At 41.2% G+C, this 26,133-nt stretch overlaps 1 protein-coding gene across 7 annotated transcripts in view; it reads right to left on the minus strand.

Moving 5' to 3' along the window:
* The window catches only part of DPF3 (double PHD fingers 3), a 163,650-nt gene that overhangs the window by 65,085 nt on the left and 72,432 nt on the right, over window positions 1-26,133 (minus strand). For all 7 annotated transcript variants that reach the window (XR_010364647.1, XR_010364646.1, XM_064424454.1 and 4 more), the window contains one exon: window positions 2,685-2,812. Coding sequence is in view for 5 of the 7 variants with exons in the window: in XM_064424454.1 (XP_064280524.1) it covers window positions 2,685-2,812 (128 nt within the window). In the remaining 2 variants the exon portion in view is untranslated. The remainder of the gene's footprint in view (window positions 1-2,684; window positions 2,813-26,133) is intronic.

Here is a 26,133-nt window from a genome sequence, read left to right on the forward strand (position 1 = left end):
ACCAAATTCTGAATTTGTGGGAAAGAATACAACAGAAATTTCACATTTCAAAAAGTCTGTATCTAGAAGACCAGCTACAAAATTTGTTCTTATTTTATCAGCTAAATTTCTAAGACTAATACAGGTCAGTGGATTTTAAACAAGTTGTAGCACATGACAAGGAGCAAGCCTTCATTTAATTTTTGCTTCTTCTATTTTTGAATATCAGGAGGCTATTAATGAGCTCTGATCATCATGAAATACAATTTCACATAATACTGGAGGTACTAAATACTAAAGGTGTAAAAGTTAAACAGGTTCCAGTTCTGCATACATAAAATGTTTCTTCAAAATTCATACAACTGCATACATTAATTGAATTAATCTTATGACTGAAGTGCTTGAAAAATGTTGTACATGAGGAGACTGTAAGAATGTATGTAAGAAAGTAAGCAAACTTACTGATATGAGTTTGTATTTTTCTATTGCTTCATATCTTAAAGTATCTCAAAAAATCCCCAACAAAACAGGGGTGACCACATTGTATGTGGGAGGGAAAGACGATAATTTACAACAATAATACTACTCAAGAGTTAAGAGAAATATTACAAACCACTTTCTTCCTTTAAAACTGCAGCATCAATTTAGGAAAGAGATAATATGTAACCAAGTGTGAATTTGGTGAGAGTGCCAGAGTAATTACTTTAATCCTTGATAGAAGAGGCATAACCTTTCTGCTGTGTGGTTAGAAGGCTACTCTAACTCTTCTCCATCAAACAATGGAGATACACATTCAATACTAATTTACTGTAGGGTAAAATTGTCAATCTTGTTACATACCAACTGTACAGCAGCTCCCAATGCCTGCATCTATTTAGCAGGGGGAACCCTTACATGTTTTAGCAGAGTAACACTTCTTTTCCTGTTATGGCTTTCTAAAAGTTTCCCAGCCCTATGTACTTTGGTGCAGCCAAGCACCAAGTCATCTTCTCTTGACAGCTATTATGAATTTGAGAAGGTGGCAAGTGGCTGGGTCTGAGGTGGGAATTACAATGATGTCTATCCCACCTGCTCACTCTCACCACCATTGAGGCTGGGTCCTTTAGAGTTACAGCACAGACAAGTATGCAAAGGAACAAAGGAGACATTTGCATTCTCTTGTTTGTCATACCGATAAAGGCACTGATTGTGATTTTCATCTGGTACAGTCAAGCTGCCAGGTGCCAAAGCACACACACTGAAAGCTGCCTACTAGTGAAGGCTTTGGCAATCATTGTTCTACAGACTGAATCCAGATAAGCAACGCTTGCATAAAATAAAGCAGCAAGACATGCCTTTTGCATCTGTTCTGATGAAACTAGCATCCAGTTGACAGGTCACAGCTACAGCAGTTTAGCTGAAAATCTGTTCTGGCTTTTTGTATCCCCTCCCTGCTCTGCAATGCCTGGATTTATGTCACTTCCACCATCTCTGAGGTCTCTTTCCTTTGCTGCTGAGGATAATTTGGGAGCTCAGATCACACAGCAACATTCAAAGGCACTTGCCAATTTCATAAGGATGCTGCACCATGACTCCTTGTGACCTTAAAAACAGGTAAAAACAGGCCTTTGATAAGAGCTCTCAGCTTAACAGATCCATATTACTACTGAAGAAGCACACACAGAGCAGGGCTCATGCCAAGCTTTTCCCCAGTCCATGAGCATGGCATGCTTCCTCTTTGATGGTGCTCTTTTACCTGTGCTACTGGGAGTGGGAGACCCAATTGTGCTGCCCTTACCTGTGTAATATATCTAACAAATAGAGCTGTAGGACTGAACCCCAGGCAATACAGATTTCATGTTTATGTTTTTCTGTTTCATTTCGCATGGGACTGACCCCTCAAATTTGTACTACTTTTAGGTATAGACCTATCTCACCCAAAATTAGCAAATTTGACACATTGCTAATAACTCTCACTAAAAATCCCTAAAAAGACTCACAGCACAATGGTGTTTTAGCATCAGCAAAGGTGTGCTGCTGTGGGAGAGGCCCACTTTCCTAGTGATTTAATATGTTTTAAAAGTGACATGGTCTTATACAAGAACCCCTTATATTAGCTGAATTCCTTCTATAACAAACCTACAGTTGTGTTTTGGCTTTGATGAAATGAAATCTTGACAATTTTCAAACCATAATGCATGTGAAGAGGCAATATTTCTCATACTGCATAACTAATAATAATTGAAATATTTAAGATTACAGTTTTTTTAAGATATTTTTCTTGTATATCTCCAGAAGGCCACCTACTATTAAAAAAAAAATAAAACCAGGCAAGGCAATGACATATTTTAATCTACAGCAGCTGTGAATCTAAATTGAAATCCATGAAATTCACTTTAAATGTGAACCATTAAAATTCAGTTTACAGTTGGGATCCACCTCAGCTTCTCATTTTTTAAATGTAATTATCTCATAGTGCTGCAAAATGAATTCCAACACAGGACCTGTGCAGAACAGTCAAACAACAAAGATTCTTGTGACAAGAGAAGCGTGTGAGATACTGATATCATTTTGAGCATCACAGCATAGCACAAAGGTTTGATAACATTTTGGCAGTAGAATGACACAAGTACCAACAGATACACTGTTTTGCCACAGGACAAAAGACTCTTAAAGACAAATTGTAAAATCCAGCCCTGATGTCAGGGCATGGGACTCTCCTTTACCTGGATTTCTTGTATAGTGTCTTCCTCTTTAGTGTCTGTTTTTTTCTCTATTGCCTCTCCACGCAGCAAAGCTTCCAGAGTTGTACTTTCTGAGGTGAACCCATCTTTTTTCAGAGGCAGATCAACTTCTGAAAAACAAAACATACTCACTATGTGTCTTCCCCCAACAGGCTAACAAGAAGGACAGAGATGTCAAGCAGATGATGAACAGACTTTCAAACTTGTTTCTATCTGGAAGGGGAGATCTTCAAGTTCATTTAACCACTAAGAAACTCCATTTATGACTAATTTTTATCCTACTGAAAACCTGGTATCTTTTTATTTGCTGTGCTTGTTCACAGGAAAAAAAAGGCTGGATATATTGTATCAGGAGGAAATAAATGGGGAGAAAATCCCTCTTCTTTGTGTAAACTCCTTATGCTTTAAATAAAGAACAAAACCAGGACTTTTTAAGATACCGATATAACAAATATGAAGACTGATCTCCTGAAGAAGAAAAGTAGTTTAGTGCAATTTAGCATCTGGCACAGTTTATATAGCACAGCTTCAATCCTCATTCTCCTACACCAGGGCATGTTCCACATGTGGGAAAACAGAAAGCTTGTGTGGGAGGCCAATGCTGAGACTTTACACTGAAAAACAAAGAGACGTGTCTTGAATTTCCCTGTCACACTGACTAGATAAAATCTCCGGTTGGCTCTATCTGGCAATACCAGCAAAGAAACCCAGTTATGAGTGCAGAATCTTGCTCATAATGGCACAACACCCAGTCACTGCAGGAAGAGCCACAGGCTGCCTCGGAAACAGGCTGGGGACAGAGGTCCAAAGACACTGGATTTATGAGAAAGTTTGATGCAACTTGCTGGAGAAGTGAAGGAACAGAACCTTATTCCCCTTTCAAATGCTGCCACTAGATTATGAGGCAATGCAGCAGATAGGCAAATACTGTATGTTAACTTTAGCAAGATGTTAAAATACACCTGGGAAATAATCTAGTTTTCCTTGTAGACCCTAGCCTCTACCCCACTCATACAGGGGCTCATTTAGAGCAATCCCCTGGCAGGGAAATATCCTGCACGTCTTTACCTGACACTGCCAAGTATGGATTTCTAAAGTACTCCCTCCCTTCTAAAATGAATTCCTTTCTCTAGACAGGTATATTTACAAGTAATAATGTACAAGAAAGATGCTTACAAATCAGCATCTGGTGTCCTTAATTCACAGTTCTGTCTACTTATGCTTTAAGAACAGTGTTTTGTTCCCCAGTCTGCCTGAAGCTCCCTGCCTTTCTATCACTATGAGCTGTAAATTCTGCAGGGCAGAAATTCATGTGTTTTTAAAGTTCCAAATCACTCCTGCAAACAAAATAATGAATGAGCACCTCCACCTGGGACAGTAAAGTATAATGTGTTTCTTGGGGGCTGTTGCATCCCAGGAATGTTTGTTCTTTATATGAAAAACTTTCAGTTATCAAATGATTCAGCATCCCTGATCTGTACTCCACAATGTACTTGCTCCAGTCTTCTGAAGTGGGAGAGCATTGCTCAGCCAATAACCACAGAAAATCCAGCAGAAATTCCAGAAAAAGCTATTCTATTCATGGAGGGAAAGGCTGGGTACAAACCATGCAGAAAAACCAAACCACTGGGATTTTAAAGGAAACTCCCAGGACAACCCACACAATGGGATGGGGTCAACTGTGAATTGATCCCCCTTCTCATCACAAGGAGCTCTATTCAATCAGGCCTCTGTTTTCAGCATTAAGCTCTGCATACGTATCCCATTATGGCCCCTTCCCCAACTTCTTCCTTGCTTGAGCTATAAAAAAGACAGAAAAGTTAAAATAGAGTCATACAGATTGAATTTCCCTGTATGAATGCCTAGTACCTCCCTCTGGATCCAGACATTTCAATAGAAAGAAGAGATTTTTGATGTGATTTATGTGCAAATCCCAATGCTTGAATCTGTAGTCACTGAGGAACCTCCATAATCATCTCTGGGTGTGGGCTTGGCTTAGGTTCAAAGTCCTGTGCTTGGGTGCAAAAGGGCATTTGCTCTGTACTTAGAACCTTGAGGGACTGCAAACCCCAAGGGGTCATCATACATTCAGCAAGCAAAGAAGCTTCAAGCAAGCTCAAGGGCATTGGAAACAAACATGTCCTCACTAAGACAAGCTATGCCTGTCTGTGGATACCAATACATTCAGCAAAGGAATGCATTAGAAAAGGAAACAAGCAAGGAAAGGCGGAGGCATAAGTAGAACATATATGAAGGTGGAACTACTCCATTTGTTCCAGAGATAGCAAAAACTAAGTTTGAAAAGAGGGAAAGGTAGGTTTTAAGGTCAAAACAGGCAGCTGTCTTTAACAGGCATGGTTGTTCTGTGTGGCATTGCTACTTCCCAACAACAACACTCCAGGAGGACTTTTCATCCAAAACTCTCAGAGCATTTTCTAATTACTAAATTTAACATTCCACTGACAAGGCGTTGTAAGGTAATATTTTTATTCACAGTTGATGGGGAAACTGAATCACCAAGAAGTTAGTGAGCTGGGCATCCAGGGAAAATAAACTCAGTCTCTGACTCCCATTTTCCCACTAAGCTGACTGCCATTCAACTCCTTAATTTTCTTCCCCACTGGTAGCTTCTATGAATGCACTTTAATGCCTAAATACCTCTAGAAAGTGGGAAAAAGCAGACACTGTCTTATCTGGAATGTTAAGTCTACAGCATAAAAACCTTTTGAGGTCCAAAGACAACCCCTCGTAATGAATTCAGTCTCTGTAATAAATCCAATTCTTCCTGAAGATGGTTAGTCTGTGAAGGGTACAGTAATGAAGACAGCAAATTATGTTTCCAAACCAGTTTTTGAACCCCCACAGATGAAAGTCTTCTTCTAAAATCAAAAAGATACTTCAGTTAACCTACAGAAATAGTTAAACACTACCAGGGATCATTAAATAAATTTCACTAAATTCCTTATTTTTTCTTTCCTATTTAACTATCCATTATTTTCCCTCAAAAGCAAGAGAAGTATCTTCTGCTCTTACACCGGTACCCTAAAGAAAACTGGGGAATCAACTCAAAAACTGAAATTTAGTTTTCATGTGAAAGATCAAGGCCTTCCCCATACTACAGGAATTGCTATTTGGAACTAAGATGGGGTCCACATCACTAAGACAGTTCCACTCAATGTCCTGCTTATGAAGATACCAGCCATGCCTGAAGCTTCAAACAAGGCCAGAGGGAGACTCTTCTGGGTTTAAGAAATTAAGCTGTGACACTGTGCTTGCCTCTACTTTGATATTGCTCATGCCACCCTATGCAGTCACCTCACGTTACTGTAGAAGCTCTGAATGTCTGCCACGAGAGAAATGCAAAACAACTCACCTACCCTAATACTGTGTTTCATCCTGAGAGATACAGTATCCCCTCCAGTTATCCTAAATCTGGCTCTTCTGAGAATACAGAGAATAGCCCAGCTCTTACTGAATTTGATACACTTTTACCTCGATGTTTTCCCACCTGATAAGAGTTCAACAGTTTAACTATGGTTTAAAAGAAGGAATGTTTCACCTTATCTGTTGCCCGCCCTCTTGTTCTTACTGGGGAAAATAGAAGTTCTTCACCAAAATTTTTGTAATTTCTTTTAATTCCTCTCCTTTCACGGATAAACAGTCACAATCTTTTCTATTACTCTGCTGTGGGAAGTTTTCCATATGGTCCTGACAAACCTCTCTGAACTTTCTCTTATTATACATCAGTCTTCCCAAGATACTGCATCTGGCATTTTCAGATGAAACCACATCCCCCATTTAAACAAATGAATTATGGTATGCTTTAGATTACTCCTCAGGCTGTGTCTTTCCATGGCCAAGTTACTTATTAAGCAGAAGAATTAGGAATCTTTTAATGTGGACAAGAACTTCCTGTAAGGAATACATTCAAACACTCAGGTACCATATTATAATGCCCATCCCGCTGCCCACTCCCCAAGCACATTCACATCTCCCCAGAGTGCTCTGCAAAACCTTCCAGGCCATGGTTGCTCTCAATAACTTCATAGTATGTGCAAATTTTTGTAGTTGACAAGGTATTCCCACTCTGCAGCTTGTTCATTACCGTATTTCACAACACAGGACCAAGGACTAAACCTTGATGTAAGCCTTTATCTACAATGAAAGTTCTTTCTTCCATTATTTTTTATTTCAAAAGGTTTGATCCAAGACAATTCTTAGTTTCTCTTTGGAGACATACCAAAGGTCTTCAGAAAGTTTAAGAAAACTGTCAACTCCCCTACCTAGTAGTTTTTTACGTATGATGTGAAGAATTGTAAGAAAGTAGTGAGGCATGCTTTTCTTTGGTAGGAAATATGTACTTGGTTAGAACCTCCTATATCATCATTTCCCAGGTGCTTTACTGCTTATATGTAATTACTGTTTCAATCAATTTCTCAGATGTTCATGTAGAATTTATGTGTCTTTAAATCTTTGAATCACATCCAAATCCTTTTTAAATATAGGTAATAGCATTTGCTACCCACTAATTGTTCTACATTCATTGTAACTTCTAGTTGGTATCACAAGCTCTTCTCCAAACATTACTATTTCAGAGAACATAATCTTTATTACAAGTAATAACTACCAGTAAAGTCACTATAATTAAAAGCTTATGCTTCAATATGAAAATTTTAAGGTTTGTAGATAAATTTCCTTTTGATTAGTACCACAAACACAATAGCACATGGTTAATGTAGGAGATACAAGAAGTAGTAAGAACTATACAAAACAGAAATGTCAGATCAATAAAAATCATCAATGAAAAAAAATGTTGTTTAAGAATTCTTCCTGTTTTAGTAAACCATCATATTCTTGGTGTCACAGCTAAATATTGTGCATATATTATAATTCAAATGTGCGTGTGTGTGTGCATATAATTATAATTTATGTTTCTTAACTTGGCAGAGTCCCTTTCATAGTGATTAAATTAACATGGTTATTTCTGCTTACCAGCTCAGTGCAGCAACCTCTCTATTTATTAAGGTCCTGAGATTGCAGTGGTAGAGTCTGAACAAGGACCCATGCCAGTATCATTCCTGTATCTGTTTTCTATTGAAATGCTGCCTCTAAAAGAAGCACATTTTCACAAATCCCACAAAATGGTGGGATTTTTCAAGTTTCGATTTGCCAAAATAGCAAAATAGCTGCAAATTCCTGTCCTTAAATAAGCTACATTTGGTTTACAACGCACTGAGAGCTAAGCAACTTTTCAGTGTCTCTTTGAAACATAAATTAAAAACAATAATCCCTTTTTCTATACAGTGCAATGTATTTGTTTTACAATGGATCATTTCCATCTCCACAGTAGCAGCTGCCACCCAAACCATCATCTCTGTGCACTCGTAAGCAGCTCCATTTCCAGTTCTAATTGGGAACAGAGATACTTATTGGGTGAGTTCCAGCATGATCTATCACGCCAGAGACAGCTACTATGCAAACCAAAGCAATCCAGCTTCCAAAAACCCTCTTAGACAAACACTGACTTTGCACATAGATTCTTACGTTTTTGTTTCTTGGTGCCATTCTTTTGGAACATAAAAAGTGTCAGAGGAAACTATATGTTATGAGTCCATGAAGTGCTGTTTAGGATGGATAAATCCAAGAGTATTACCTTAATAACCACTACCTCTTTAAAATCATATAGGTGGTCTAAAAAAGCCACCTAATTCACAGTAAACAGAACTACTGCTGAGTGAATGCAGCCACTAAGCTCATTAAGAGGATGTGGCAGGATGTGTCTGAAAGTGCAGTGCAGTGGCTCAGCAAGCAATTAAATCCCATGACAGTTTAAAATGAGAATCCATCAGTGTCACAAGAGTGTGAAGCCTCAGCATCTCTGCTGTTCCCACCCCCAGCGTTTTATTTATTATGGCGTATTGGGAACATGGGAAGTCAAAAAGATTATAATGAAATATGCCATATAAAAACCAGATTAAGCCTGCTCTTCTTTGGGGAAATATGCAGAGAGAGAAGCTGTCTGTTAGCTGTCGAGTTTGCAAAAGATACCATCTTTTGGGATGGTGCTCTCTGCCAGCAGACAGAGTGCCCCAGGGGAAATGGTGGTGAAAAACCCAGACAAGCAGCATCCATCCATCCATCATACGCTCATCTCTACATCTCCAAGGCACAAATATAGCGTTAGAGTGCAAAGGGTGGGGGCAGGGGGATGGAATCCCTTAAGAAAGAATGGGGAGACAATGCCTTATGTGAATAGCTGCATTCTGTAGCTTTTCTGTGGATGCACAGCCAGACTCTCCTTAGCTTGTTTTCTTGCTTGCTTGTTGTGTCCATGGCCAGCACAGTGACTTGTTAGCATCCTTGGAACTGATATATTCACAGCAGCGACCAGAACCAGGCAGACTAAAGGCATGGCTCTGCCCCTGCCAGCACAGCACAGCATGGACCTTCACTCCTTCTGCAGATCCAGATCTCCAAAACCCTTCTTTCACTAGACCACATCCTGTTATCCCAGCGGCAGATGCTCATGTTATTGCTATTATGATTTAGTGCTGATCTTCCGTGGCCCCTCATATCCCACTCTTTTGTCCCAACACTCCTGCAATTCAGCACCCATCTGCAGCAAACTTGTCACTGCCAGTTCTACACATACATGGTCCACAGAACCTCCTGTCAGCCCAGCCCTGGGCCTCCCCTGAGACAGACTACTGATAACACAGACTCTCACAATGAGTCCATAAAGCCAAACAAACGTCCCTAGAGAGTAGTAAACATCAAATTCACTTTATTTTTAATCCGAGCTGCAAAATAGCCATGCTGTACTAGAGAGTGTAAGGCTACTCCAGTAATTATTTGTCTCTCCCACCAATCCCACTCTAAACCTCATGTATATTATTGCACTCTCAAGGTAAACTGGGCTGTGGTGAGAACAAGAATCCAACCACTGACAATGATAAACCACTTCTAGAAGACCACTTGAAAATATTAAAGTATTTATTTCCACAGAAACAAACCATTTTGAATGGAAAAAAATAGTTTAGAGGACTCTCTATCCTGTAACGATCTGACATTAATCTTAGGAAATGTTTGAAATTTTATGCACTATTGAGGTTTGCTCTAGGGAGCACAGGAAGACTAGAAAATCCCAATGTCTCCCTAGCACCTTCACATGGAAAGCTGCTAGTGTCATGATGAGGTGGGGAGGGCAGAGGAGGGGGAGAAAGGCAAGACAGGAAGATCTTATGTGGATGGGACTGTACACTCTCAGTCTTTAGCCTGAGCATAACTGCAGAAATATCAGAGGACAACTTTGAGTTTTAAGACTGGGATTCAGTGGAAAGCTTCTATCAGCCTCTAGTTAAAATATGTCCCAGGAAGCTACAAGACAACAGGAGGGAGAAATAGGGCTGCAGAAAACTGCAGAGGCCCTTAAATATAAGGTTAAGCATTGTTTAGTTTAACCCACTATCAAAATGTGGTCTTTACAAGCAGCTGTATTTTTCTGGCAGACTAGAATGCCTCTATAAAATCCCTCTCAAAAGAAAAACAAACCCAAAAAAACCAAAACAGCCCTCTTGTCAGTTGTCTCTTGCAAGTTTTCTACAGATTTATTTCTCAGCACAGATATAAATCATTGTCACATATAATAAGCTGTACCTGCTTCTCAAAGACTGCCAAATTACAGTATCAGACTAAATGCTGGATCAAGTAACTACCCTCAGGGCTGAAACCATCTCCATTCAGAAATATCTCCATTCAATAGCATTTTTCTAGCAATTATTTTTGTTTTGGTAACTCCTGCATTTGTGTTCTAGATGGGCTCACACTGCACCATGACTTCTGCAGCAACACTGTAGGCACTATCAAGGGACAGACGCAAGATAACTGCTACAATTTAGAGAAAAATGTTAAGTAAAAAACCTGTTCCTTTGAGCTTTGTGCCACCCTAACAGGGCTTCTGGTCTGTTGGGAGTAAAATAATAATTTGGGCTATCTGTAAACAGTCATATAGAATCACTCACACAAACAGGTGATGGGCATTTTGACCCCTCCAGAGCACCAAAATTAAATACTTAGCCAGACAGTTATCAGCAACACCAGTGTCCCCCTCCCCACATGTGGGATAGTCATGCCCACATTGCACACTCTGCAAAGGGTAGCAGGGAGTGGACCTCCACCGTAAGCAACTGCACTGGATGTGACAGAATTGAATAAAAACACTTGTACTGCATACAAACTCATACATAAACCATGTGCAGAGCCAGCCATGCCAACCTTCCTGCAAATTCTGTGAGATCCTGCATAGCTTCTCGTCCTTATCGAGGACAGTGGAGGGGATACCTTTAGTAACAGATAAATCTCTGTAATGCAGTTATCTCTCAGCTGCAGTGCACAAGCATCCCAATTAATTCAGTCCAGGCCTAGCAGAGCCGGCACTAAGCCAGAGCTGATAAACCTGCCAAAGCCAATCTGAGTCCTGCAGGGATCCTTGGGAACCTGCTCTGCACGTTCTGCTGCTCCCTGCTCAGGGGGTTTGTGCTCAGCTCTGCCCGGCTCCGCATGGAGGGGCAGCTCAGCTAGCAAGGCCTCTCTAACAGCCAGAGTTGTGGGCAGCTGGCAGAGACCCCCGCTCACCCCGAGGCTTCAGCAGGGCAGGGGAGGGCTTCTGAGAATGCTCAGCCTGATGCCAGCTGTGCCAGCCCCGGTCCTGCGTGGCCCCTGCAGAGCTGCCACGTGCGGGAAGGCAGCGGAGCAGCACAGCCCTGCCTGAGGCTCAGCCACGCACACCTGGGGCAGCTTCCCTGGCTCACCAAGGACTGAACTGCACACACCAACGGAGGACAGCAAGGCCACAGCAAAGTGGCAGTGATTTTAGCTTGGGATAGGGAGCAACCACGCCAGATGCTGCCTTCGGCATCTCTGCTGTCCCACCAAGTGATGCTGAGCCAAATTCTAACAGAGGCACTCTCTGCTTTTCCATCATCTGTCAAATGGAGATAGTCTTCACCTATCCTCTGGGGTTTGGTAAGGATTGTTTAATATTCATAGGCATTCAGGCATTCAAATAAAGTGCACCAAAAATGCAAGGTGGTCTTACAGGCTCTCACAAAGACAGATTTGAACACATTTTCTTTACAGCCAAGAAAAGCACTCAAAAAGTAGGACTATTTCCACAGATACCAGATTTCAGTGGCCAATTCACAAATTCCAAAGGACTAAGATAATATTTACTCCTATGTTAAAATATATCTGACAGATGAAGCTATATAAGTGAAAAATGTTATTATAAGAAGGAAGGCTTGTAATAGAAAAATGGCATTAGATGCTGGTAGGTAGCCTTTCAAAAATGGGAAAGAACAAAGCAAATTATCTCTGAGATGCTCAGATCTCTTGCCACAAAAAGGCAAGCAATTTCAAGAGGCCTATAAAGGGTTTAAACAAAAAGGTGAACTCTAGAATTAATAACAGAATGGTAAACAGGAAGATTAATGGCACCAGAGAAAATGCAGATGGTGAAGCCCAGCCTGCAGGCTCAGCAAGCCTCTGAATAGGGAGGGGGGAAAAGGCAAGGTGTAAACAAGGTGACCTTCAAAGCCACGGGAATGCCTGCCAACAGGCCAGCCAGAGGGCATCCCGAGACACAGATGTGCCAGCTGGGGGAGGCTGTCTCATGACAACGGGAACAAGATTTGTCTTTTTCAGAATTTGCAGGGAGGCAATACGGGTAGTGGCAGAAAATATGACCATTCATTCAGAAGTGGCACAATTAAATGCACAGGCAGGAAAAGGATGCCTTCCATTTTGCAAAGAAAATACAAAAGAATTCCCTGAATATCGCCACTCAGAAAGGTCTTGTGCCCACTTGTAAAGCCTGCTCATGCAAGGTGTGGGAGAGGAGAAACTGGTTTTCACCTAACAAATGTTTCCCTTGAGGGTTTATGCTTTAATTTTACGGTAAGAAGAAGAAAAAAAAAATTAAAAAAAAAAAAAACACCAAACAACAAACAAAATAAAAAACCTCAGCACATACTGCAAAGCAGCTCTTTAAGCCCATGATGGTATAAATTTTCTCCATCTTGGCATAAGTCTGTTCACTCCAGATGGCACATTTGGGTTGAAAGCAGGTAAAGATTTCTCAGAGATCTCTATGTCCAGTATTTACAGAGTTCCCTTGCTCTGCCTCAGTGCTTAGTTGGGCCTTCTGTATGCCTGGGAGATCTCAGTTCTCTGCCTACAGTAAAAACTGGGAGAGAAAAATCTACCACAGTTCTGCAGGGAATCCTGGCCCTGTCAGGCCTGATGCTTAGATCATTGTGATCAACCAGGAAAATTAAAAGGTAAATGCAATCACACATTTGTTTAAATGCATCAATCAAACACCACAGTGGGGCAGTGCTAAGGGGAACAATGCTATCTCTACATAAGCCTTGTACAGAATAAGCCAAACATGAACTGTTATAGTATCCAGAGGCAAGAATATTAGGGGAAAACAGAATAAGAAACAACATTACAGTATTACAGGTCACTGTGGGAAAAAAGCAGACCCTAGTTATGGGAGTCCAGCAGGTAGAGTATTCGCACACTTTTTTTCCTTTCAGCCTGGCTCCAAGTAAATCAAACCTCAGTATTTCAGGCAAAAAGTGGCCCATCTGAGTTCAGTGCTGAAACCAGCTAATTCAGTGCTAGATGTACAAACAGACATGTCTGAATGTGTTTTCTTCTGATGGGCTGCATACCAATGAAGATATTGCCATGACCTCTGGCTTCACAGTAGGAACCACAGGTGCTGGATGAGGTCAGGCAGCTCACGCAAAGCCTGCACAGCCCAGTGCTGTTACATCAAGAAGGCTTGACCCAAACGAGCTTGACTGGCAGCAGGAGCTGCCCAGTGGCTCTGGGCATGAGTGCACACCTGTATCCAGAAGGTCCCATTATCATGTGGCTCTGTTCACTGCTTTTTGAATAGAACAGGAAAGGAGAGATGAAGTACACACCTGAAAACACTTTTGTGGCAGTGAGGAAGGAATCAGGAAAAAAAGGAAGAAAAACAGCAAGATGGAGGAAAGGTACTATACTCCTTCTCCCTGTCTGCTGCAGCTAACTAGGACATGTTTACTCTGAAAACTGCTACAGAAAAGTCTGAAAAATGGACTCTGGGCCTTGAATTATGTCTTTTCAATATCCCTCTCCTTTCTCCTCTCTGCTAACAGAGAAACACTGTAAACTCCCAGACCCTGAAAATATACATTTCCACACCTTACAAAATACAGTGAAAATAGATGATAATGGGGAAGAGAGAGAAAGAGCCATGCAAGGGGAAAACAAAGTGAAATAGAGAATAGCTGCTCTTCTCTCCTTTCCTTCTGCTCAGCTTTCATTTCCCTTTGTTCATCTAACACTGAGCCAAACTAAGCCAAAAGGAGCTGCCATGCTGGGCTTCAAGATTGATGGCTGCAGGCAGACTCCACAGTGAAGAGACGGATGACTGGTCATTTCCCGCGATGCACTGAAAAACATCCATCCTTGCAGCCATGCTGAGGCCATTTGTGCTCCTTTTGAAATGAGAGATAAACACAGGCAGCCAGAGGCACCTGACTGTCCTTCTCCCTCAGAAGGACACAGCTATAGTCCTCTGGGTTCCTTGAGAAGGTCGCTCTGTCCATCCCTGAACATCTGGCTGTGGGATTTGCTAAGTCTCTCTCTCCCCCGGCAATCATCCATCTATTAGAGCACAGTGCAGGTTGGAAGAAAACGGTGAAGAGAATGGCGTGACAACCTCATCAATCTACAGCTACACGCTTGGCTATTTAGTTTTCTTTACACTATTCCTAAATACGGGGGGGTGGGGGGGATCAGAATTGCTACTGGTATGAAGGAGGGAATTGTGGAAATGGCAGTGTGGATTGGAGTAAGTCCTTATGACTATTAAAATGTTGTGCATGTACTAAAGCAGTAGGGAACTAATTAAGATTCAGGATTGGAAGGCAAAACAAAAAAGTTGGATGTACTTTTGTTCCATCTGTAGCACTTGCTGAGAGTTCAGATGTACTTGGGGCATCATCTCTAGCAGAAAGAGGTTAATTTTTTATTTTGCCCACTCAGATATTAACAGAAAGCTCCCTGGAAGAATATACTCTAAGTATATTTATAGTGCCAGCCCTGGTATAGCAGCTTCAGAGGCACAAAGCACTTAATCCTGAGCCCTTTCTGTTTAGTTAATAGTGTCTTTGTTGCTGATGCTGTCCTGGTCTATAGCACTGCTCACAGATACAGCCTCTGTGTTTCCAGTTCTCCTGCCGTGCTGCTACCTCACTTAGGCAATGAGCATTACATGGCAGATGTATCCATAGCATCACTTACAAATTAGCATCGCTGCAGAAATTCCTGTAACCACAAACCTCACTTTGTCAGAGTAGCACATATCTGTAACTGTGTCATTTACAGACATTGCACCAAGGAAATCATGAGAAGATAAAAGCATTCACCATCCCTCAAAAACACAAAGAAATGAGTCACTTGCTTCAAGTGTTTATATGTAGTTTTAGCGCTCTATCTGAGCCAGCTTTGAAGATTTGTACTTTGTTCCCATCATGCTATGCTGTTTATTTTAGGCCAGCAACAAAAGGATTTTCACTACAGCTCTTTAGGACATGCATAGGATATTAATCATGACCATATGTTTTCCTAAGACATGAACCCCATACTTGCCAAGGGCAATCACATGCATTCAGAAGGACATAATTTCCATCAAGAGGGGTAAAGCTTTCATCCTTTCTCCTACACCAGGAACCATAGCTTTAGCTGATGGAAATCACTGCTCGATGTTGACTTTATCAGAACTACCTACCTACCTACAACAGCTAAGCTCCCAGGCCTAAATTACCTGGTGTGTTTAAGGGGAACCATGGTCCAAGTGCATCCTAAATGAGATCTCATGTCTAGAAGACATTGCATATAAAAGCCATATCTACCTATTCCAGTGTATTGCATCAAACCTCTTTCCCCAAAGGAGTTCATTACTGGGAAGGGATGCTATGGCAAACACCAAAGGTGTCAGAATACTGAAGAATAAAACACCTCTAATAAACTATTAGTCAATCAAATGCAAAATGCAGGGAATACTGAAATTAACCATAATCTAGTAAAAACATACTTAATATCTCTTGGGTATGAGGCTGTAAAATGTTTACTACAGAGAATGGGAACGCAGAATGGAAATTTCCACCAGGGAAAGTTGGTAGGAGGTACAGGGATGTGGGAGGGGAAGTCATCATACTCTCTCCATTCTACTCTCAGCAATTCTATAAAGCTTGGCTTGTAAGAGTTGAAACTGAACATTATATTAACATTTATTGCTCATTCCGTTATATTATGCACCAGTAAAATAACATCTGCTATAAATATTAGAATATTTCATGCTACAAATCAATTTAATTTGCTGTGTGTCATGAGAACAATAAAATTTAATAAATAGGGGTTTTAAAACCATATTTTATGTAATTATATTCCATAATATCTTTGCTGGGTTTTGTTAACATTTTCTTCTATAAAGCAGCACATAGGTTCTACCATACTGTTGATCTAGCAGGCCAGTGACTTCACTGGGCTCTGTGCAGGATGTTGAGTACCAGACCTGCAATTCTGGTCCAACCCAGTACTTTGCATGTAGATTTAACTTTAAGCATGTGACAAGTCCCATTAATTACTAAAAGATCACTCATGTTCTTAAAGCCCAAGCTCAGGTGCTTTCCTTTGCTGGGGTTAGACAGCTTGGCATCTTATGAGACTAAGCCCTGGGGACTTGATCCTATAAACTCTTTTTCATGTGATTACCAGAGAATTCCCAGAATTACTCATATGAACACACAAAATAGATGCAATGAATTAGGTTAAAAATACCTATTTCCTAGGATCTTGTGTCCAGTGCTTGCATGTGAACAGTACCTGTGCACTGCAAAAACCCTTTTGACGATGTAGCTTATCCTTTCCCAGTCATTTTTACTGGCTATACTTAGAAAAGGGGCAGTAGGTTTGCCAGGAAAGCTGTTCAGGTTCAGTTCTAGCTCCAAGATTCCTGCAGGGCACACAGCTTCCTGTTTGTCCCTCCCCATGCTGGAGAGCTGGTGATTTGTGCCTTGAGGGAAACAGACCTGACAGGTTCCAGCATCTCCCCAGGCACCATCCCTTGGTGCTTCCCATAGCCCTTTCTTCTGGTAAGCTTTGAGCTTACCTTCACTCCCCCTTCAGTTTAAGGTTAAATCTGTTTATTTCATAAATAAATAATCCTGATGGTCACTTACACACATCGAGGTTAATTTCATAGCAGGGAAATAAATCCCACAGTGTTCTACCTCTCCAGGAGGAATACTGTGTCTCCTGGAGACACAACACTCTCAGTCAGGCCTTTCCAGCTTGAGAGGCACATGCTGAATAACCTTTCCCCAAAGACACATCCTAGCAGCCAGATGTAGGTCAAACACAGTAGCCAAGAACAGTAAAAGAGCAAAATAATGGGCTGGATAGCTCAGAGAGGGTGGTGGCACCACAAGGAAGCTCTCTCTCAAGCAGTCCAGGTATTTCAAGCCAATGCCATCTCAGCTGCCTGAGCCCTCCCCATCATGTCTTACAGAACAAGCCCCAAGAGATGACCTGCAGTCACACTCTTCTACTGGAGTAGAGGCTCCAAGGAGATCAACAGCACAATTCATTCCTTCCACTTAATGGCCCACTGTAATGACCAGAACATTTTTTCAGAACAGCCTGCCTCCAAAGTCATCATAACTCTATTTTCACAAATATACTAAATACAGCTAAGATGACACAGCAGTGGAAAAAAATATCTATAAGTGGCTGCACTGCTTCTGAAATTACAACAGCCTTGTGTCTGTGGGACACTACAAATGCAGCCTACGTTCCATTCCCAGTGATAAGATCCAAAGAACTCAGAAAACTGGATTTAACAGCTTCCAAAATTGCCTTATCTTGTTCACTTGCTACTGCTGCCTTGGCCTGATGACTAGAACCAAAGGGTTTGGCTTCAGTGGGCTTTTGATCAAAACCCAGAGGGGTTCCAAAGCCCAATAGCTTTTTCATGCATCTCTCTCCTAATTATGCAAACTGGCTCAGCCACACAAGACCCAGGAGTAATCCTGGGTGATTCATACAAGCCATCTCAGCTAAACAACAGAGTTCTCCTGGTAAAACTTTGAATATAAAATACATGTAGTGACCTGTACCAGATCTTACAAATGAAAGAGAAACTATTTACACAAAGTTAATCCTGTAAATTCTACCAGCATGACTGTGGAGTTAAACAGCAGAAACAATGTTTTTGTTTTCTTGGCTGGACCATTTATAGAATATTATCTGCTTTTCTAGAAATGAGTGTTTTACTTCCATAACTGCAAAATCATGAAATTCCATTTGGGGGAAAATACATATTTCCTTACAGTCACTGAGCTGAATTAGTCTAAGAATTTGCAGCTTATGACATGTAACAACACCAAGCAAGAGCAGTGCATGATTTAAAGGAAAGGTTACCACAGCCCTGGCAGCTATGACATACAGAAGGCTGGCTCCCCAGTGGCCAGAAAAACAAAGCAAGAAGAATTACACTGTGCAAAACTCAAGATATCTTTCCAGCAATTATACTGCACAGCCAGCCTTGCAAAAACTGGCTCAACAATTCACCTGTGGTGAGTCTCTTTATTTGTATATATGGGTGTGTAACAAATTCCTTATTTTTTCATCATCATCCTGGTACATATAAGCCCAGGCTGTACACCAGAGTTGCTACACTTCCATACCAGTTTTGCAAGGTCTTCTGCTGATGGCCAAAACATTTAACACTGGCACTTTGAGGGCTTAGTAAATGGCACGATTTATTAATTAATTTCTTTTTATTTAGAGGCCTCCCATACCCCTTCCAATCTCTCTAAAAGTGTTTATTAAATATCTGTTAGGTACTTCTCTGAGTCAAAGGAGACTGATGTTTTAGTACCTCCATTTCACACACTGAGAAGCTGAGAGAGAAAGACAAATTTCAATGGCCCTGGTCCTGTGTAGGGCATAGGAGATGCAAGGATGTGATGGTGTGGTATGACTTGAAGTGCAGAGATGGGCACCTCTTCTACAGATTGGCAACAGGACAAATGCATATTTCACTGCAGGACTTCTAGATCATGATTCTGTGTCAGTGAATACACGCAAAAACAGACAGGTTCTCTGTTATTCTTAGTGCCATGTAAGAAAAGAAAAGCAAACTTTATCTGCCTAGAGATCTGGACCAGCAAAGGTCCCTGTTCTAGGTAGAATTGAAAGGTGGTGGATGAGATGGAATAAAGTGGATAGATGTGTGTATAGAAAGAAGCTGATGCACAAGGAGGTCCCACATTGATGAGTTTTCTCTTGGTGACAGAAAGTCACTTTTTCTGTCACACAAGTCATAGCTGGATGTGTAAGTGCCTTAAAGCAGCAGTTCTTGTCTGTGGTGCCATGTCCTGCTGTGAGCACAAGATTAGTGGAGAATTGGAGCCTACTGTTTCGATTCAGGAGCATTGATGGACCCACCCGTAAGCTGCAGGTTTAGTTGATGAGTAAACACATACTAAAATTTAGGCCAGAAAGCCAAAAGAAAAGGCCCAGCAGAATTCAATATTTACACTTGTACAAAAAACCCAGCAAAGACAAAAAACAAACACCTCTGGTATCCCCACTCCCAGGCTGGATTCACAATGTAAAGCTTCATTTAATGTTCCAAGGTGCTACGGAAGTGTGACACACATAAGTACATGACAGACCAAGCATGGGCAGGGTGCAGATGTGCTTTCTAACAAATGGAACTGAAAACCACCCACCCTCCCCGTCCCAAAAAAAGTTAAGGGGTTTTTTTTTTGTTTTGTTTTCCTCTGCATGAGGTGCCAAAAATAAGGAGTATGGGTGAGAATGAGACGCGCTCTCGGCTGAGGCGGCCCGGGCGCTGCTCCCAGCCCACGCCGCTCCGAGCGCGGGCCGCTCCAGCCGCGGGGAATTCCCGCTGGGAGCGGCCCCGGCGCGGAGCTCCCGCTGCCCGCCGCGCCCTCTGCCGGCCCCGCCGCGCCGCTGCAGCCGCTCCCGGCCCCGCCGCAGCCCAAAAATCGGGGCTGGTTCAAAGAACGTAGCACAAGGGACCGGGAGAGCTGCGGGTTCTGTTTGCTTCCTAACACGAAGTACTTCGGAGTGCAGAAAGACTTGAATTAAACGCAGACTTTAAATGACATTTTAATTTCAGAATTTTGGAGAGCCAGGAGCAAAACTCACAGAAGTTTGCTAACAGGCTATTAAAATCCATCTTACATGAGAAATCCAGACCAAATCATCTGAGAAACAAACCTGCTCCACTCAACTCAGCTCCACCCTAAATGCAGGGTTCAGTATGGGAAATGTTGATAAAAGCCATGAACAATTTCAAAAAAAAAAAAAAAGCTCTACACAGAAAGTATTTTTGATAAACTCACATCTGCAGAAATCTGTCAGAAGTCTGAACAGCTGATAAAGCCTCCTTCAGGAATACTGTATCCAATTCATCTGCATATTACAGACATACTCTTATTTGGCACCAGAATTATTCTTCCAGGTATGATTCTAAGATGGTCTTAATGGACCTTAAAAAGGAGCCACAGGCAGGTTCTATAACATAACATGGCCTTTGATAATAGGAAAACTGTCAATTAGTAGAAAATGTTTTTGTTAAGAAGAGATGTGTCTCTCTTTATAGTGTTCATAGCAAAGCAACACTGCTGTGTTGTAGTACAGAACAGGAACCAATGTGTGATTGTGTAGAAATTGCTGAAATCAAAAGTGAAGCTAGTCAATATTAATTGGCCTATGGGAGAAAAACTGTAAAAGAAAATTCTCATGAAATGAAGTGTTTTGAATTATTTTTTTAGGCTCCAATATCTTGGAGTGAAACTGGGCATAGCAACCACAAGCAGAAAAAATAATATGGAACTCAGCAGCACTGTGTTCTTTCTGTGTTCTTGGGTTTGATTTCCAGCTGTATCACAAACCTCTGGTTAAAACATCATAGAAGTAGTTTATGCCCTTTGTTGCTCATTTCTCCATTTTGGAATCGAAGTATAATCAAGGTTTTGGAATTCGCTGTATTTTGTGTATCTGGACTGTAAGTATATGGCTAAGAGGACTTCACAACAACCCCTGGGATGATGATCTAACATGCTGCTTGAGCCTCGAGATGCTATCATACAAGTGATACTACTGCAAATTCTGTTCTTTGCTTTATAATGTCATCTTAACTTTGTCTTGGTGAAGTGCCCCATCTTAAAGACCTCCACAGACATGCTGAGCATCTCCCCCAAGAGCTGGGAGCATTCCTCACTTCCCAGGAAACACACAGTACCTTGTACAATCACTCACAGTCTCCACAAGGTAAATAGAGGTGTTTTAAAAAGATAATAGCTTATCTGTAAGGATTTAGTTCATTCATCCACAAGCACACTCACCCAGGTATACCCCATATGTCAGACTAAAAACAGATCAGGCAACTGAAACTAAAAATCTGTTTTCAGTACTTGCTTCAGACAACTACTATGGCTCATAATAGCAAATGAAAAATACTTTTGTTTGCTTTTACTATCCAACAACCAGTAAAAAAAAACCATTTCTGTAGCTCAGCTGAACAGCAGACTGCCCAGATATAAGAAAGAGGACAGACACTAGCACACGACCCCAGCTCATTCTCAGCACATTAGTAGCATAAACAAACTCTACTTCACACCTTCTGAGTGGGAAGGCTGCCCACCCTGAAACCTCACTGTGGGCTTTCAGTCCAAAACCAAAGGACATCAGTAAATTGACACAAAAGCATTACAGTCATATTCCTTAGACTTACACACCATGTGAAATAAAAGCTCTGTAGGTATGTATGTGTGTACCTATATTTAGCCATCTTGTAAGACTGAAGTAGGACACTACCAATTTAAAATCCACTAGAGTTTTTGGCCACACTCACTGTATCTGTTCCCATCTGCATAGGTGCAAAGCTTGGGTAATACCTGCCTGTCAGCAGGGTTTACTGTAGGCAATAGCACTACCACAATTTTGATAGCTGACCCAACACAGAATCATGATACTACCCAGCACCATGAAACCACTAAGTATATAGGACAAGGATCAATTATGATTTCAAGGGGCCTTGGGTCTAATCCAGGATCTCTCTCTCATTTCTAACCCTCCTCTTTCCAACTGCTCTGATTTTGCCAAGGGCCAGAACCATACTGCTCACATTCACACCACCTGCAGTTCTCAGTGGTGGTAGAGCTAAAAATTCTCCTTTTTCTTACACTCCACTGGAAGTCAGGCTACCTAGCTCAACCCTCTCCCTCACCCATTCCCAGACTTCTCAAGCACAGGAGCTCAGCCCTGTTCCTCCTCTTTTACTGGGCAGAACAGGCAGCTGAGTGAACGTGGAAGCAGGAGCTGCTTAGAGCCCTCCCACCACTCTGTGCTGAAGTGCCATGCAAATACCACAGCTCAGTTCTGCAGAGAACCAGGTTTCCTATACCTGGTTGAACAGAAGTCTAGTTTCACAAATATTATATGAGTTTCAACACCTAGCAAGCTTAAAATTCTGCACTTTGGGAATGTATCTGGGAAAACATAATCATAATCCAGGAGTGCAGGACAGGCTGTGATCTGCCTGGCTGGGAAGCAGCTCAGGGACCTCGATGTCCTGGTGGACCATAAGCTCAATATGAATGAACAGTGGGGCAATTTTATTGCTGGGGCAATAAAAAAATAAAGCCAACAGGATGCTGGGTTGCATCAGCAAGGACATCACCAGCAGAGATAAGTAATTATCCTAATCAGTGCTTGTCAGGCTACACCTGGAATACTGTGATCAGTTTTTGTCCCTGCTCTACAAAAGAGGTGTGGACAGTCTGGAAGGGGTGAAGGGAAGGGCTATGAGGATGATCCAAGACCTTGGAAGCCTGCCATATGGCTGTCTGAGAGAACTGGGTTGGTTCAGACTTGAGAAGAGAAAGCTTAAGGGAGACTTTATAACTGTGTTCCAGTATTTAAAGAGCAGCTACAAAGATGGAGACACCCTTTTTGCAGAGTCATATGAACAGTATGAGGGCTAGTGGGTACAGGTTACTCCTATGGAAATTCCAGTTGGACACAAGGGGAAAATTTTTCACATTGAGAACAATCAGCCACTGGAATAATCTGCCCAGGAAAGTGGTAGATTCCCCAACACTGGACAGTTTTAAGATTTGGCTGGACAGGGTGCTGAGACATCTTGTCCAGACCATGCTCTTGCCAAGAAAGGTTGGACCAGATGATCCTTGGGGACCCTTTCAATCTGCTGTTTTATGAACCTGTGAAATCACAGTATTGGCAACATGACAATATATCGCCCATGGCCCAGGATTTGTTTCAAATCTGTACCAGTTTTCATAGAAGTCATGACTGCTTCACTATAATGACTCAAGTAGCAGCTCATACCCATTACAACAATGAACTCTAGGCTACACTTGAGCCATAATGCTTGGTTTTGATGATAAGAATATGAAAGTAAATGTCAGGAACACTCAGTAAAAATCCCGACGATCTGGCCGTAATATTGACTGTATTGTCAGTAAAGGCACTATCATAACTAAGTCTTGGCAATACTTTATTTCTCCTGAATATCTACTTGATAGGCCACTGGTTGGGAGGGAAGATGCATAGAAATAGCACAAACATGAACACTGCTAGACCCTTCAACAAACCACTTTAGGGGGGCAATGCATCCATGTAACTCTGAATGCAGTGGCAGAAGAAAATAGACATCTAAAGGCTGCATCAGCAATTCCTATTCCAGTGTTCACACCTGCACAACTTTGACTGCACCTTTATTTTAAACCAAATAAAACAAACATACCAGAACAACAAAACTACCATCTTCTATTAAGAAGCAAGCATCAACTCACCCCAGGAAAAACATTACAGTGCACCTTCCATTTTACAAAAAACAGCAGACCATTGGAGCATGATTATTTTCTTCATTAGATTTTGGTATTACCAAATGTGAAACTCTTGCTCACTGAACGGTGTCATGCACCACATAAACTACAAAAGTAGGTTATAACTATAAACCTAAAACTATAAAACTATTTTAGTTTTATAAACTAAAATAGTATACTATACTATTACTAAATGATCTATTGTACCCTTGAACTGCTGGCAAGACAATAGTTTTATTCTACTTACTGACCAGCCAATGACTAGCTATGACTTACCAAAACAAAAATCCTACATCTGTGTATCTCCTGAGTTATGTAGGTGTCTTCTGAATACAGGAACTTCTGAATACAACTTGTTGCTATAATAAGACACTCTGAAAGCCCAGGTGTAGTCCAAGCAAGTATTCACACCCCTGGTGCCAATCCCATTGACTGCTGGAATGGCAACTTTTGGATAAAAGATCCTCTTCTGTGTTTGTTACAGTGGTTGTCTTACAACAAGTACTTCTATGCAGTTAACATAATACAACTAAGGTTTAGCTCTAATTTGATGTTGTAGAAGTGTATTGCTTGCACATGCCATATAACAATTATAAAAATCTATAAAAATGTATTAACAATTTCACAGCCTCCTCTACAAAAACCAACCATTTGCATATTAACCAAGCATAAGCACTCTCTAGCTGCTGAGAACAGCTCTAAGGAATGAACAGAATGCCCAAGCCCTAGGTGGAGTGAAACTATGGAACATACAGATTAGATTTCTTCCAAATTTATTTTATATGTCCTACAGCTGTCATCTCTCTGCTTTTTAATAGATCTTAATTTTCCACATCTTTTCCCCACACAACCATCTGATGTTTAACTGAGGACAAAGAAGTCAGCCTTAGGTAGCTTCTGTCCATGTTGCAAATAAATTATACTCTCTTTCTCCCAAATTCTCAAAAGCCACCTTTAAATCGAGGTCCAAAGTGTTCCACAGGTTTCACACATTCAGATCAGAGAAGGGGAAAATCCCACTTTTGGCTAGTGAGTCTATTCTGGATATGCACAGATGGAGTGAAACTGTTTTGTGGTATAACTGATAAGAAAAGTTAATCACTAGATAGAAATTGGTTGGAAAATAGATTTAAATGGAAGAGCAATATAACTCGCCTTATTTGGTTGCCAACGGCAATGCAACAAAAGTAGCACTCCTGAGATGCAGAGGAGATGTTTATAGCAGGGAGAACAACGCAGAGACAGACATGCTGAGGTCTCTTTATCTGATAACTTTGTGGTAATTGCCTTTCATGCCCTGTGGCATGTGGGATGCACTAATTTGGCATTCAGTGAGTACAGCAAAGAAGAGTAATGCAAACAAAAAAGAGTCAAACTCTACCCTACTGCTTTACCTTACAAAATTACCAAGGCACAGCAGTATTGGCATCATCACAAAGTCTAAAGTAGGCATATTACGAGCCAACATCACCCTCTTCCTAGAGCCCAGTCTCATTTTCATCAATGTACATGATTGATTTCATCAGCTCTTTCTAAGCAGCTCTGCTGTGAGGTCTAATTCTGTTTTCTGGCTGAAATTTTGCCCTTGGTTTGAACCCCAACTGAGTGGTTACAGGAAAGTCTTCCTCTTTTCCAGCTGTACACTGATGTCTCCTACACTGATGGTAGAGAGTTTTGAAAAACTGTTCTACCAGAATCAACAGGAATTTTGCCTCTGATTTTAATGGGTTTTGAACTTGTCTCTGTTGCCCTTTCCTCTCTCTCCACCAACTACTGCATAGAAGCAAAGTCATCAGTATTGCTGAGCATAGCTCAGTTCCCAGGCACCTTCTTCTGTCAAACAGGTTTTTTTAATATTCTAATTTACATTTGGGGGTTTTCTCCTGTACTTTTTATACTGACAGTGTCTCACCTCTTAAAAACCACATACAGCTGTGAGTATGTGTGTTTCCTCTTTCTCATAATAGCTGACCCTAGAGACAGCAAGCCTTTATTGCTAACTGCAAGGAAGAATGCACAACACCAGGCTCTACCTGACACAGCTGCAGCTCCTCCACATCTGCTTTACAGTCACTCATTCAGCATCCAGACTCATCACTTCACATAGTTTAATTGTGGAAGAATAGCAAAGACAAGAAGAATGAAAGAATAATAGACAAAGGTACACATACAGTCAGACAGAAATACACAAATGTGGAATATGCTCCCTATTTTTTATTATTTGCTGTTCATAATCTGGTCATAGCCCTCATGACCAGCCCCACCAAGAAAAATCTTATCTTTTACTTACTGTTTCACACACACAGTGATCCCTTTCACAAAGATTAGGCAGCAGATACCAGTGAGACTTTGTATTAGTAACTCACTGAGGAAAAGTTAGTAATACATAGATTCTTTATATCCTTGTTAATTTTCTAATAGAAGCC

The sequence above is a fragment of the Passer domesticus genome, chromosome 6 (genome assembly GCF_036417665.1).
Source record: "Passer domesticus isolate bPasDom1 chromosome 6, bPasDom1.hap1, whole genome shotgun sequence".
NCBI classification, from domain to species: Eukaryota; Metazoa; Chordata; class Aves; order Passeriformes; family Passeridae; genus Passer; species Passer domesticus.